At 40.9% G+C, this 16,742-nt stretch overlaps 1 protein-coding gene across 2 annotated transcripts in view; it reads left to right on the top strand.

Annotated features, from left to right (window-relative positions):
* Nucleotides 1-16,742, top strand: part of LOC110181801 (dynein regulatory complex protein 8) — a 308,724-nt gene that overhangs the window by 107,370 nt on the left and 184,612 nt on the right. The window contains exon 4 of one of the 2 annotated variants that reach the window (XM_086828342.1): nt 16,113-16,350. The exons of the other annotated variant lie outside the window; for it this stretch is intronic. Within the exon in view, the coding sequence (XP_086684468.1) occupies nt 16,113-16,267 (155 nt within the window). The 3' untranslated portion in view covers nt 16,268-16,350. Of the gene's footprint in view, nt 1-16,112; nt 16,351-16,742 lie in introns of those variants that run through there. 2 annotated transcript variants of the gene reach the window in all.

The following is a 16,742-nucleotide window of genomic DNA, read 5'->3' as shown; positions in this document are numbered from 1 at the left end:
ACACCGGGGGGATTTCAAAGCTCACATATTTGTATTTATTTATTTTAATTACTGGAACAAATATTGTGGCTAGCTTATTATTTTGCATTTTGTGCCAGGCAACGGCGAGCTAGGAGGCCAGACTAGGATTTGCATTTCAATTTAAATAGCGTGTGACAATGCCTACAAATGCAATCCATCAAAAGGGGATGAATTGGGTCAGCGTACAGGAATTTATAATAAATATTGGAATAATATTTCCTATTATTGTACAGAAAATGTACGATTTGTGTAAACAAGACAAGTGGTTGTTGTGAGTAAATCAATAAAATTTTCAATAAATAAAATCTCTGTCAAAATTAATAGGTATTTTTATAAATTTGATTTATATATAATATTTCATATAAATATAGTACTGATAACCTAAAATATTTGAAGAACCTTCTCAAACCTAAAAACATTTCAGCTATGTTGATGAGAAAGACAGATCTGCCCCTTAATTGGTGCTGGTGCCAAAGATCTTTGTGTTATTTGAGCCAAAATGGCTGACAAGAACACCTGAACATGGGCCATAAAGATGCTGCTGTTGTCATTAGCATCGAAAAGAAATAAAATATAATTTATTATCAGCCGGTTGTCACAGCAACGTTTGCCAATTGGGTGTCGATGCGAAATTATTAATTTTCTCGCATTGCTCTCTTCCTTGGCCCTTCTCTGTGAAGATGGTTTTCCTTTTCTGGCCGCCGGCGTGTGAATGCAATGGAATGTCAGTTTAGTGCCTCGGGGCTGACTTTTTCCTTCGAAGGCATCATTACGATAACAATCGCAGCTAAACGGCAGCCGTCGAGCGTTGAGCGTTGAGCGTCTCGGTCTTCATTTAAGATTCCTGGCGTTGCTTAATAATGCAAGATTCATGTCGATATGTCAATGCGTTTGCGCGCAATCGATCATTTTGGCGAGAGGAGTCGCTGTCGCTGTCTCTGTCTCTGTTGCTGGACCACATCCTCTTCGAGGAGCTGGACCCCAGAGTAGCCCCCTTCGAAAGGGGCCAGTCCTTGTTTGACATAATGTCGCCAGATTAACAGCGGCGATAAACCGGCAACAGGCCAGACAGTTGTTTTAGTCGCAAAGGCATTATCTGGGCCGAGTTGGCAATTTTATGGGACGGCTTATTACACGATTTGGTCACGGCTAACAATACATCACACAGTGATAGCGATAAGAAACCCAGGATTCTCTCAGGTCACAGCGAAACTTATCAATTAAGCAGTTGGTGATCTCTCATTACAAGAGCGCTACTGTCAAATATCCCATAATTTATAGTATGCTCCGATCGTTCCACCGGCGATCAATCGGGCATCGGACCAGAGACCACTGACCAGCGACCAGTACGTCAACTTCTTGGCAAGAAGCATTGATTTATGCCAACCCGTTCAGCACCAGTTTTTGTGGCCAATCGACAGAGTTGTCATAAGGACAACGGCGGGAAAGGGTTCCCCTTTTGCAGCGTTTTATTGGTATTTTATGATAATCACAGTCAGAAGTATGTATTTCCAAATGGAGGACGAGACCCTTCTAAGCCCCGAGCATGTCTATTTTCCATCCATCATCCGTTGTGGGGTAATACGATTATTTTCCCCGGATATTTATTGAACAACACTCTTCTCATTGCCATGCGACTCAAATATACATACATAAAGCCTTGCAGGCATTATATTCAAGGTGTCAAAATATAATTATGGATCAGGTGGTTATATTCCCCATTTCGGTTTTCGTAGTCTCTCTGCATTATGCAAATCCCCTGTACGCTTCATATTTAATTTGAAATTTTTGAACATTCGTCCGCTCCCCAGGTAATTGTGGGAATCCAGCAGAGTTGTGATGTGTTTACTAAACAGTTTAATTGATAAAATCCGATTTGCCGAGAGGGTATATAATAAATATGCAATGCGATGCTAATTGTGTTGAGTTATTTCATTTTTCATATACATAATTCCATAGACTGAAAACATTTAAAGGTTATAAGTTTTTATGCCTAAAATCTGTTGAAAAATTTTAATGAATAAAGCAGGGTTGTTTGTTTAGAAATAATGTATCTACCATGAATTTCTTTAATAATTATTCAGGCTACAGTTTTCTACTTTATTATTAAAATAGCCTAAAGGGCTAGATATTTCTTAGATTTATTATTAAAACTTTAACGAGTTCCAATGGCTTTAATAAATCAAATCCGTATAAACGATAATGTCCTGGGAAATGAGTTCCACCCACACTTATTACACTTTCAATCTAACTCTCTGGCTCGTAGCTCCGACTTAACTAAAGTGTCCATTAAATGTCATTTGCCTGGCGCGAATCACATAATTTTTTTTTCAGACTGGCTTAGAGCCTTTTTCGGTGGCAATCAGAAAATGTTTCGCATATAAATTCACACATGAAAATTGTGGACCCGCTTAGCCGCTGACAAGGCTCGCTTGGGGCATAAATTTCAACCCGCTCGGCGGGCGTGGAGAGCTCCTTCTCTTTTTTCGCCAGACATTTATTATATTTCAAACAAAGGCACCAATATTACTCGCCGCCAACTGCTGGCGACAATTGCAAATGAAATATAATTTTAATATTTTATAGACATGCTGGCGCACACATGAGCACGGCCTCAGGATTTTCAACTGGCAGCATTATGAATGCCAGCCAGCTTCTTACTTTTGAATGCTGAATTCATATATATATTTCTTTTTTTCAGTTCTATGACAAGTCTTTATATGCTTTTTTCAATTTTTCGTTTCTTTATTTTTGGTAATTTATGATGAAAATTAATATGCAACCAAGGCTGCCTTTTTTTTGAGGGTAGGGCAAATAGCAGGCTGACGCTGGTGATTAGTGAATAAATGTGGAAATTATGCAAACGATTCGTATAGAAATTAATACGCCAATGATACGCCTCAAAAAAATTTGTCAACACGTCTCAGTTTTGACACTTTGGCCACAAAGGTGAGAGAATTGAGCTTGGGTCACGTCTAAGAGACCCAATTGCCACAATTGGGGTTATGGTTACACAGCTGCTGATATTGGTAATGCTGGAAATATTGATGGGTGATCGAAATACCAGAACGAGCAGGCAATTAAGTATATTTTTTGTGCTACGTGTTGTTTATTTTATTATTTTTAATGAAAGGGGTTTCTTTTGATCTATACAGAGGAATTTATAATAAAGATCTTTATAAAAAAAGAGAGAAGTTAAATAAATAAAGGTTGCGTGCTCAAGAAAGGTTTGAATTTTTAAAACATTAATACATTTTCTGGTTATTATAACATTTTTCAAAAGTTAGAAACTTAGTGAAGAAATCATTTCCGACCCTATAAGTCATATATATTCTTGATCAGCATCAACAGGCGAGACGAACTAGCCATCTTAGGAAGAAAAACAAATTTTTAATTTTTTCAAATTTTTATAAGAGGTTACATGGGTAAAATAACAAAAAAAAAATTGAAAATAATTTTAATTTTTTAATTTCAAATGGTGTATGCAAATTTATAAATCTTTAAGAAACTAACACATAAAAGCTTTCCGTTTTTAAATTAGTCCTCATTTGGCTGAGTTATGACATATCTAATTGTTTCATTTTACTATTATTTGATTGACTTTACAATTTACTCTAAATTGAAAAAATGAATTAGATATTCTTTTTTTTCAAAGCATAAGGTTTTTATCTCTATTTCTTACTTATTATTAATACTTCATAGGCTTTAAATGTGCTTTGTTAATTAAATTACAAGCAAGCCAATCAAAGGCTTCAGAATTTTTCAAAAGGAGTAAAAATAAGGTTGGAACTGAATTTTTAAGGGAACCTGATGCAATTTTTATTTCTTAACAACTCGCATTTCTTTTTTCAAAAGATAGTTAGCGTTTCAAACTATGTAGCTCGTAAACGTAAACTTAATTTTTCACCTGAGGCAATCTTCATGTAAAGTGTTGAGTTATAAAATGGAAAATAAAATATTTTGCATATTACAATCTGTAAGAAGCAATAAAAGGACATAAAGAAATTAAATTTTACACAAGTTTAATTAAATTGTAAAATAGTAATATGACGATATAGTGCTCTATAGCATCTTATAAAAATGAAGGGCTCATTATTTTAATTAATGGTTTCATATAAACAAAGTGTTCATAGATAGATATCTAACTCTTTTAAGAACTCTGTAGTTCATTTTTTCAGATTTCATTTGAAATTATTTTAATTTCGTGTGGTGCTGCACTTTGGGTTGAATCAAATTACCCATCATTTTGGCCATTCTCAATTGTTTATCTGGGGAGAGGCATCTATTGGCCCAAAACGAATTGCTTCGCAAATGGGTATTCATTGCCGGGGTTTTGGCCAACAGTTCCACCTGATTGGCATATGTTATTGGGGCCGATTAACTGTTCGTTTACCCTAGATAATGGGGGCCATAAATTCGACGTCAGTTTCGGGACCAGCTCACTTTCACTTTGCACCGGTTAAATGCCAAACGGCCAACGAGGTTTTCATTTTTCCATCAGCACCGAATCGAGGGACACCTGATCGGACGGCCATTAGCCGACACCTGTCGACGTTTCGGAGCGTTTCTTAACACGTCACTGCAGCCGCATGGAGATCAATTAATTTGACATGCAAGTGGGCCTGGGAGGCGGAAAAAGGGTAACGAAAGCCAATAATAAAATGCTGTAATCCTTTCACTTTTCCAGCCAGTCAGCCGCAAATAAATCTGTATCTGCCTCCGGGGGCCTCGATGGTATTCGAAGATCTGAGCATAGCGATTACCCCACTCGACGGCGGATGGTGATGACGATGGCTGACGGAAAATGTGGAAAATTGCAGGGGCGGCGGATCAGCCGGGGGATCAATCAAATGCCAATCGCGGCAATTTTCGGTAGCAAATAAATTTGGATTCAAGCGGAGAGCACGCAACGCGGCGGTAAATGCGGCTAATAAATCGCAGAGTATTCAATTAAATTGCGCGCTTAGTGGAAAATTCAGCAGTAGTCGGGGCTAGTTTATAATTGTATTTGCCAATTGCATTGCCAATAATTTTACCGCACTCGCAGCCAATTGCAACCCGCTCAGGTGCTCTTGAAACTGCTGGGCACAGTAAGGGCACTAAGGAAAAGTTTGTTTTATAAATATTAAAGTTGGGTAGTAAAGGTCTTAAATATATAGAAAAAATATATATTTAGTTGTCAGTTTATTTGTTTAATGAAAAATAATGATCTGCTTTTCATTAAACCTCTCATTAAATATAACTTTTGAAGTACATAATACTTACTTCTATTTACATTATCTTTAATAGGGTAACATATAAAAAATTACAGAAATAAAATATATATCTATCTAATTAAAATCTTTGCTATTTGTCTATCTGTAAGAGCATAAATATTTTCCACAGTGCCTTACAATTTTTGTGCGTTTCATGCTCATGTGGGTCAACGTGGCGAATGCGCAATTTTCTATGACTACAACATGAAACATGGCATATCCGATAGGCATTTATATGTTATTACCCGACAGTCCGGTTCTAGTTTTTGTCAGTCGATCGCCAGTGCAGACAGAAACATTTGTAAAACATTTTAATAACCATTGACAATAACAATAATGAAAATAATGCTGCAGCTGCTGGGGAATTGAATTTGTGAATTTTGATGGCGATTTGATTTGTTATTGTTTGAAATAAAAAATAGCCTCATAGCTATATAAATATTTGGATTTATTTAGGAACTGCATATAATTTCTTATAAAATCAAACGATTTTTATATTAAATGTCAGGGTATTATATACTAAATACTGAACTATAACCGAACTTCTTCTCTATCTCTCGGACTCATTAAAATGCAATTTAAGAGCAGCTTTGGACGAGGACACTTGACTGGCCCGACTTGTAGCCTGGAGTATCTCATTAGCCTTAACTCCTTGGCGGAACTTGTGGTACTTGATAATGTTACCAAGATGTTTTATTACTTCCACCTATGCCAACAATTAACATAAGAATTTCGACTGCTCTGGCAGACGAGCAGCTGGAAGAACTTTTCGCCAGACAAATGAAACTTTGCCATGCCAGACACGCACTGCCACAGATAGACTGATATACATATATACACATATCCTTTCTGCTTCCTGAGTTTCATTTACATACGCATCTAGAGGGTCTTCTCTGCTTTTCACTTTTCCATCCAGTTGCGGAAAATTTGTCAAGAAACACAATGCGAAGGATTTCAGCCTTCATGGAGTTTTGAGTTACATCATTTTGCGGATTCCTCGAGTGCACAAAGTGCCTCTGCACTTCGGAGGTCTCATTAACTTGGCTCTTGGCTAGCAGGTGGCAGCAGGTGCAACCAATTTGAGTAAGAGAGAGAGAGAGAGAGAGAGACCGAATGACCCCCACAAAGCATCTGGCCAATTGCCAATCAATTTGCATCCAATCAATAATTGCAACTTCAATTAGGCAAAACAAAAACTCTGATTTTTCCCTCAACAAACAATTGCCAATTACGATGGAGCCAGGCAATAAAAAAGTGCAGGGGATCGGGGGATCTGTGGGGTGCTTGGACGATTAATGCGAAAATTTCAATTGGCCAAAAACCCGACGAATATTTAACGAGTTCACCGCCAACGATATTTGAGTAGTAACTGTAACTCATGTGAGCCAAACGTTTCAAAGATCTCTGACGGAGGTGGGTCAACCTAAACAACATTACATAAGCTATAGAAAAACGAATATGAAATGCACTTTAAGGTAATGTATTTACCAAAAATATACAAACAAACTTTAATAAGTACCTCCCTTCAGTTCAAGTATTTGAATTTTAATAAATCAAATCTTATCAGCATTTAATTAATAAATAAATACTATACTTTCATATACAACTTATGTTATCTAAATCAATAACCAATACAGAGCACTTTAAATCAATGACTGTGATAACGCCTTAAGTAAACCTTTGACTAACTAGAACAAAAGTAAACGGAAAATAACTGAATGTACTACCTTTTTAGGCCCCAAAAATAGCCACAAATGTATGTTAATATTTTTTTGAGGCATTAGCTTTGTCTATCGCACATTCCTGGGCCATCGGACATTACACAAATGTCATTCCACAAATCAAGTTTATAGGCTCTAAACAAGAATATCCCTGTCACGACTTGGCGCTGACAAATCAACTGAGAAAACGTTGCGACCTGACTCAGTTTGGATCGGTTTGCAGGCAAATATTTTTTATGGCCGGCAGCATAATGGAAAAATCCGAAACCGTTGATGAAAAACAAAGGCAGCTACAGCAACAGCAACAGCAGAAAATACTTTTGTTTTTTCTGGCCAAAAACAGTGCTCAAAGCTGGCTCTTGTGCTGGCTTTGGTATTTGTGTGTTTTTATTTGTATTTGCGCTAGTTATAATTGGCATTTTAGAACGTCAAGGTAAAGCTTTTGGGTTCGTAGCTCGTGTTCCCCAGCATTTCCATTTCAAAGTTGGCCGTTTTATATTCCTATATATTTTTTCCAACCCCGTCTCGTCTGTCTGTCTCCCATTGTTTGCTATTTCTATTTCGAGTGGTTTTTTTTTTGCTTTTTTGGGTGGTCTCGGGGCCACTCAGGGGTTAAGCTGGCAGCCGCATTATTGCGGCAAATGGGCAAAAGCAAGTGGGGCGTGGCTGTGCCAATTTGCATTGCATTATGTAATTAGACAAAGGCGGCAATGTTATACGGCACCGGTCATATGCCTCCGGGTCGCCGGATAATGGGCCTTCATTATGTCCGCTTTAAACCGCCACAGGAATCCGCATCGGCATCGGATACCGCGTCCAGTTCATCGTGGCGGCGGCATCTCCTTCTCATCGCCACATGTGCTCTGCACGCAGGTTCCACCACCGTCGTCGTCTTAACCCACTGAGATGCCTTGGCCATGCATCATAATCAGCGGCGTTGATGGGCCGCTGCGGCTGCTACACTGCGCGAAATGGCCGCTCAGTTAACACCTCTCAGCGCCTGTAAGGCCGCTCCATGATTTCTTACTTTGCCGCAGACTTCAAGCTGTGCTCCGGCCGCATCTTGGCCATCGTTTGGCCATTGGCCCGCAGGCGGGAGCGTTGCAAGACGCCGCTGTCTGAGCTGCCCATGCGCACGCTGCGATCGCGATAGTCGGAGGAGTCCGAGTTCGAACGAGAGATTTGGCGGAAAATAAATAATGGTGAACAGGGAATGCTCTAACATTAATTAAAATAAATCGAAAATAGTTGAATAGGAATCAGAAGATTTAGATTAGAGAAGTTTTTGGGAATCAAAGTTATCAAAATAGGTTTGCTTTTACTTTTCCTCTGTAGTATTTTATTAATTTAATTATCAGTCAATTTTAAGACCTTAACACTAAATCTCTGTCCATTAAATCATCTTCTTTGCAATCCATTTCACTTCTCCCTTCCCAGACTTCGTTTTCTCTCCCCCATAAATACATTTTAAACCCATAAAAGAGTCATTCGCATTCTTGTATGCCCCGGATTATTAGATTTAAAGAGAGTATTTGCTGGCAAAAGCCATAAACTGGAGTTTCAGTTGCTGGTGTTGGCTGCAGCAACCGTTCTCATCCCACATTCATGGCCCACGTCCACGTTCGCGTCTTGGCCACGTTTTCGCTTCAAGTTCAAGGCGTTTGAACTCTTGACATTTGGCAGGCGGCTCTCGTTGCTGGGGCCTCGTAAATGTAACAACTCGATTAGCGCGAAATACTCAGCCGCCGGCTCAATGCAAACTGGAGCGTTAGAGTTAGGTTTAAAGGGGGGAGAAGCTCTGCCGAGTATCTGAATCTGCCCGGAGGAGTAAGAGTTGGGAGTTGGGAGTCGGAGGGGGCTCAGCATTAACGGCACGTTCACGTCGAGTTGGCACTTTTCTCCCGCTCTAATTGGCCTGGCCTTTCCTGAACCCCACCGAAACCATTCGCTTAGCCCAGCTTTTACTGCATATTGGAGGGCGTTTGGTTCTATGGTATATCCCGTTGGCTATATGCGATATGTCTGTGGCATTTGCCATTTGTGATGCGCTTATGACGCTCGACTCGAGTCCGAAATGCCATTGAAGTGCCGGTGCCCGGCCAAAAATGCACAGCCGCAATCCAAATTTGCCAAAAAATGCACAGATAGAAACTTCTTATATACAAAGCAAAAGTATTTGATAGAAAATATTGTAGAATATTATTGCCAAATGTAAGGGAAGATAGATGATACACAGACTTAACTCCTTGTTCCCAATGTGAACTAGCTTAGCTTGGCTTAATTTCTCTCTGTGTAATGCCATTGCTGTGTTTGGATTGTTCACCTGGCTGATTGCTGCACTCGGCCAAATAACAGGATTACACTGCGACCCATGTTAGTTGCCGCGTTTTTCGGCCATCCAAACAAGTGGCCGAAAGGATGGAGGAGGAGAAGGAGGAGCCTATTGTTGGCCATAGGTGGCAAGGCACGCAGCAAATAAAAATCCTTTATGCATATGTACGTGTGGCTCCTGCCGCGTGCTCCTGTTTGAAGTGGCAGCTCCTCGAGAGAATTGTTCCAGAGGATATTCCAATGGAATTGCCAAGTGGTTCGAAGTGAACAGGTATTCTGTGCGGGCATTGATGACTTTGGTAGTCAAGGGTTAAGCCTGTTATTTTCGGCTGTAAATGGGAATCATTGGTTACGAAAAATACCAATTATATGGATATGCAATATTATTATATCATATTTCTTTAAGTTTACTAAACAACTCGCTTTAAAAAGCTTTTTGCATGTGAGTTAGTTGTGCAACAGTGAAATAACAAAATACAGGTAGCTAGATAGCTAGGTTTTGTTTGGTAGATGCAGGTAAAGGTGGGAGACACCTACGCCAGGGGCCGCCCAAGCCGAGTTAATTGTCTCGACTTACTCCCAGGCCAGACGGAGTCTGGGCAGGACAGGGACCACTTCATCATCTGGAGTTTGTTGGCGGAGTTGGAGCTGGAGCAGAAGCCAGCCGGATTGGCGGAGACTAAGTTATGACGGCCAGCGTCCTCCGGTGCGGACTAATTTCGTAAACGTGGCCAATCAACGCGGAAAGGGGGGGGAGAGGAACAGGACGTGGCCAGTAGCCTGAAAAGCCATTTGCAAATTAACTCGGGGCTAGACCAGGCAGCAACTAAATTGTATTTAAAGTCGCTGCTGCAACCCGTTGACTGGGCAGCGAATTAAATCACGTACTAGATTAAAAATTGCCCATGAAATTATTAATTTCTCAACCGGGTTGAAACCCGTTTTGCAGTCCAGGAGTCCGGAAAGTCATCTACTTGTAGCAGTCGCACCTTTGTCACTTCATAAATCGCCACAGAATGCGTTGAAATCGGAACCCGCATAGGGGCAAGAGAGAGATATACAAATTTATATTTATGCAATTGTCAGCAGGTCTCAAGCTGCGCCCCATTTCAATAAAAATCAATCAGGGAAATTTATAGAACACCACTCACCGGCCGGACAGCTGTTTAACACGGATCGGAACGGTTTGAATCGGCGGGGAAATCCCCCCGAACCAATGGGCCACGCCTGTCACCGTGTAGGTGTTATGCAATGCATTCGAAAGACGCCCAGAAACAAAGCCCTCTGACTCCAACTCCCAGCTGGAGGTCCCCGGGAGAGCTCCGTCTGGGCCCTGACTCACAGACTCACTCACCTGGCGAGGAAAACGCTTAACCCACTGAGTCGCCAATCCATACAAATATTTATTTATATTCATATCTGGCGCATGCATATTGGGGCCTGAGGCCTGTCACAAATGTGCAGCAGGCAGGCAGGCAGGCTCCCCGAGATATTGATTTATCATATTTCCCCAACGCTGGCATTGACAGCATTTATTGTTCTCCCAACTGCAGATATTGGGGTTGGTTTGGGGTTGGTTTTTCGGGAAAAATCCTCAGGGTGGTCAGCCGATAAGGCTTAATTGGTTGAAGACAGAGACAATCTTTACAAGGAGGAAAAAGGAATGGCGCAAAAAATAAAAAAGGGGAAATCAGGTCAACAATAAGGGAATTTTATTGCGTTGGTAAACTACATTTAATTAATAAAGTTAAAGGAACTTAAGGAGGGTTTATTAAGGGATTTTAATAACACTTTAAAGTTCTTGCAGATAATTACTGTTTTAATTATAAATTCCAGTGCTTATTCTCAGCTTTAAACTCACGTTTATCGGCCAACTGATTTCACACATTTAATTGAATAAAACAAGATCATAAACTCACTTAATTATCATATCGCAATAATTCCGCCCCATCACGATATAAGCGGCAGTCGTGTCGGCAATAAGTCTCCATCGCCGATCACACCGCAGCGGACAATGCAGCGAGGTATTAATAACGTTTTATGGCCAATACTGGAAACAATAAAAAATTTGTCAAATTGCCACTGTGCGCGACGACGACGACGACGACGACAATTGCTGGCCATTTAATGCGATTGGCAAATTGCATTTCCAATTACGTACAGAAAAAAACAAATTCAATGCCGGGTGTGGCCGTGTCTCCCGCAGCGCGTTGGCGGCATATTGATCTGCCAGTCACCTCCAGCGGCCAGTAATCCATTTTCCGGGGTCCAGATTCATAGATCCTTGTCCACTTAACCCCACACAAAAAAAAAAAAATGGCACGCTTTCGATTTCCCCGACGAATAATGAAAACATTCCACAAACCAATTCAATATTTTCGCTGCCAAGGCGAAAATTCAGAGCCCAACCATTTGCAGGGTTTTATCTCTCTCGGCCTGGCCATTTTCAATTTACGAAAATTCGGGGGAAAATGTGCGTTTCACCCATCAGTTAGTTTCGCCCCCCCCTTTCCCAGCAATCCCTCCTGTGTGTCCGCTCATCTAAAATGCGCATGATAGGGGTACGGCTTCATGTTTGGAATTCGTTATCAATGCGACCCACTGTCCGGTGTCCGGGCAAGGGACTTCCCCATAATGGTTGGTTGGCCACTTACCATTTACCATTTACCAGTTACCAGTTACCATTCGGGCATAAATTGTTTAAAGGCAGCGATAAAAATCGAGCCCACAGCCAACGACCCACTATTAATTAGAGCAGCCTCCGTCTCTGCGAGTTGAAATTATGGCGCAACAAATGGCCAGCAAATGTGATAGGAGCAGCAGCAGCTGGCTATGACCACGCCGAATCCCTGGACATGGAGCCTGACCCACTGCCTCCACCAACACCACCACCACCGGCCCATAAAGTGACACACCCGGTGGCAGGGGGGAGATCATGGAGGTGGCAGTGCAACTGGAGCCGGTGATGGAGATGGAGAAGTCGGCAAAGGCTCCATAACCAAAGGAACATGACACAGAGAACTGCGGACACCTAGAGGGACAATTGCAAATGGTTGCTCTTCTATAAAGTCTCTTTGCTAAAAGAAGATTAAGATATATCTAGGATATAAATGTAAATGTTACAATCAGAATTTTAAAAGATTATTTTGGCATATGAAGTAATCTTTATAATATTTTATTTATTATTATATTACAAGTTTACTTCTTAAATGGGATGGTATGCAGCCTTTGAGGTATATTACCTAGTATTTAATGGTATTTCTTTTGTATATTTTTAATTATCCCTAAATACAACTTGATAGGAACACAAATTGTATATAATATATATTCAAATTTTACTAATATATATTATGCATTATTTTCCAGAGTTCCTTCTTTGGATTTCCCTTAAAACATTAACTGTTTGGCACTCTATCCCATTTCATATTGCGTTGCCATATCGTGGGTCCTTTCGTAATTAAACTGGAGACTGTGCTCCTTGCTGGTAATTTCGTGGTGCACCCGCCTGACCCATTTGAAGTGACTGTTTTGTTTCGTTTCGTTTTCGATTTATCCGCCGGTCCTGGCTCTTTGCTGGGTTTGTCACTCGAAGAGCCTCGACCAGCAATTTGCATATCAGTTGTCTTGGTCTGGGGTCTGGCGATAGCCGGTCCCATGTCCACCTCCAAGACCACGTCTGTCCCTGCCCAGTTTGGTTCAACTCAACTCCCCAACAGCCGCCTGCCAACTGCCAACAGCCGCCTGCCCATTGTCGTTTGAGCTGGCCATATTTTTGGGCCAAGTTTATTGTGGGCCCAGGCAGGCAGGCAGGCTGAAAAGCGCTAAATGGAAACTGCCAGACTCCAGAAACTCAACGAGCTAGTTGTTACGCATAATTTCTGTATTGCATCCCTACCAAAAGAGGAGTTTAAGGAACGAGGGGAGCAGTTTGTTCAATTCTTCAAACATTTGTTGAAAATATACAACCATTTTTATTAATGTTTGTATCAAAATTGATTGTTTTAACTTTGCATAGCTTTAATTTAAATGTCTCCATGTGGAGTGATCTAAGAATGTATGCCATTTTCGTTGCCTGCATTCTACACACACTTTTACAGCCAGCTCATTTTTCTTGTCAACAGGCAAGGCAGCGACTGTCTCATTGTCACTTTTGCCGCTTTGACACATAATTCTCGGTTACATAAATCGCATAACTGTGTCATGTCCGAACCCATTGGCCCAAAGTCCTTGGCCAAAACTTTGCACGCAACGCGCAGTTGTGTTGATTGTGGCTGAGATGCTGATTCCGTCGCCGAATCCCCACAGTTGCCAAGATGCTGAATAGCTAAGCACGTAACTGACTGAGCGTGACTAAAATGCGTGTCACACTTTGGCTGCACTGAGAAGAATTAGATGCAAGTTTCTGAACTTTAGAGATCCAAAGAACTTTTTTCAAGTATAAGGTTTAATAGGATTCAATTTGGGAGAATGGATTATGTGTTAAGAATATCTCAAAGAGTTTGGTTGAAATTGCTAAAAGCAAGTTCCCTTTTTTTTAATTGTAGCAAATTAATTAATTGTAATAATCGTCTAATAGTCGTACTAAATCAGGTCTTAGCTAAGACTTTAAAACAAAAAGGGTTCTTTAGTTAAGGGTATAAAATAGGTTTTGATTATAGTTTAAGTTTCTCTCTATTTCTGAATTCCTTTTCATATATTGACCAAATTCATTATGCATTTGAATTGATATACTCAAATTGGAAGATAAGTTTCAAATAAAGACCTAATATATATTTGCTTACAGTACTGAACAAGTGATATAAATCCTTCCCAAGTGTAATTCCCTAACATATTTCAAAGTGAAAACACTTATTAAGAAAAATTCAGGGCTTAATGTGAGTCAAATTTTCTGCAAGTGCTGTTATTCGTTATTTTTTGTTTGTTATTTCTTTGATTTTTGAGAATTCCCCCCGCCAAATTGCTAGTAGCTCTTGACCTGGCCCTGAGATTGAGTGCTCCACAGAGAGAGAGAAGCTCTGCACTTTCTTCGAGCGTTGGCCTTTGGCTTTTATTATGCTAATTTCATACCCCATTGTTTCGGGGCACGCATATCACTTTATTACGAGAGATGGATGCGGATCTGGCCACTGAAGAAGGTCTCCCCATTTGCATGGCGGCTTCTGCCATTTTTGGTCAAGTCGAGGCGAGTCCCCAGCCTTCGACTGTATGCAAATGTGCCTTTTTGTTTGTCGGGGTCTCCGCTGCAACTCAACTCGAGCAGTAAGTCAAATCACAACGACCCCGGAGCACCGAAAGCACCGAAAGCACCGAAAGGAGCGGCACTGGCCAGGATAAGGGTAAATTTCGAGCTGCTCTGGCTGCCTTTGTGCTGTCAACGGCGAGAGCAATCATCAATAAAGCAGGTTCCACGGGGAGTGGAACCGGGGCTGGGTCTCTGACTGCAAAAAGGGGGAAACTGGCCCACAAAACAATGTTGAAATCAAAAGCAAAACCATTAGCACAAAAGCCACGACAGCAACAGAAACAAACCAGCAATGATCGTGGTAGCAGGTCGAAGTTCAGATACACTTGGAAATATGTATAAAATTATATATATAAAAGATCTTACAAGGGTTTGCAAGACAAGAAACTGCTTGTACTTTAGTATAAACTAAAGTAATACTAAATGAATTGATTATAAATTAAGAAAAAGTAGAGATTTTTGTAGGAAACAGGCTATAGTTACTAAATATCTTTCAGTTTAATTAATTAACTTCCTCATTCTAAAACTTTGTCAATGAATATAAAGACTTGAAGTTAAATCCATTTTCCCTCACCGATAGAGTATGCATATTGAGGGAGTGACAGAGATATTGAAGAGAAAGAGAGAAAACAAAAAACTTTACATACTTTGGCGGCAATATTGAACATTTGTTTTCATTCAGCGGAAAAGTTGCATTGAAAAGCTTGGCGAGCAAAGGCAACCCAAAGTGATTGATGTCGTTGTGCGCTGTGTGCCAATAAATTATCAGGCAAAATTGTTGTTGTTGGCGGACCGAACGTCTAACCGACCGAGCGATGGATCGACCATATGCTCGACTGGTCGAGTTAATGATTTGGCAATAATTTAACATTCGGATAGCCAGCCGAAACATTTAAGTGGCAGGCGGAAAATTGCACAGCAAATTCCTTGCACTTATGACTAATGCGACTGCGAGTTCCCAGTTCCCAGTCGAAGTACGAAGCCTCGATCCTGAGGCAATTACACAAGTTGCTGTGGCAAAGCGGCAACAACTACAAATCAATTAAAAGCTTACCAGCCACAAACGCCCACCAGTAAGAGGCCCAAGTCCAGGCCCAGCATTGAGTTCAAAGTGTTCACAGGAAAATCTAGCTAGCAGTTTTCTTTTTCAGCTTTTTGTTACTCGAGAGAATTACACGATTTACGATGGCGATGGGGCGACAATTGTGTCTGTTTCGGCTTCTTCCCTCTGTGGCGAAAGGTGCGCCTGCGCAATTTTCCACAACTTCCACGAGAGAGTCGAAAATGAACACGAACAGTCGTTGTCTGCCTGGCATACAGTTGGAACACTGGGAAAAATGTAGGAAGAAAGCTAAGGATATGCTAAGATACTTTTTGAGTACTTAGGAATTCATTAGTATTCATAAATAACCTTTAAATCTTTATGAAGAAAGTGCTTTAGATATTTGCCTCTCTTAATCTTTATTAATTTACCATAATATTTTTACAATTTGGAAAAATGTTTTCCCTATTTTCCTCTCTGTACCTGGTTGCATGTCACAGCCGCTGGATTTTTCCGTTACTTTCTCGCCCGTTCGCCACATCCGCTTGGCTCTTTAGTCCCAACTGTCAGTTCGCCCAAATTGCGTACGGGATGGGATTCGATGCGATGGGATGGGATGGTGTGGCCTAGGATTGGATTGGATTGGATTGGATAAAAGGTGCCATCGCAGCAAAAGTCGGAGCGGTGCCTGAGATGTGGACGAGGACGAGGACGAGGCTGGAGACTCCATGCCCGCTATCTGGGTATGTGCATCTTAATTGTCAGCTGCTGCGGTCTGTGTTAGTGGGTAACTGGGCACACAACAACCGGGACCGTCATCGCCTCCCAGGGACCTAGTTTGCCGCCTTGGGATGGCACAGTCACAACATGGCCACTGCCAGAGCGACAATTTAGTTGTGGCTTAGTTCATGAGCTGTCATTAATCGAGACAGCAAATGATATAGTGGCGAGATATTGCCCTCCAGCCAATTACAGATCAATACAAGACTGAGAAAGTTTCGGGGGAGGGGAGAATACAAATTTTTTTTCGTTGCGAGCTGCTCTCCCTGGGAATGGGGTTGAAGTGATCAAAGAAATTGTCAACGAAATGAACAAGTTGAATTCTAGTCATAGATCTATCGCTGCGGATA

The sequence above is a fragment of the Drosophila serrata genome, unplaced genomic scaffold (assembly GCF_035046125.1).
Source record: "Drosophila serrata isolate PLE 108 unplaced genomic scaffold, ASM3504612v1 contig_184, whole genome shotgun sequence".
Taxonomy (NCBI): Eukaryota; Metazoa; Arthropoda; class Insecta; order Diptera; family Drosophilidae; genus Drosophila; species Drosophila serrata.
The sequence above is the reverse complement of the archived record's forward strand: the minus strand, read 5'-3'. Positions and strand labels throughout refer to the sequence as shown.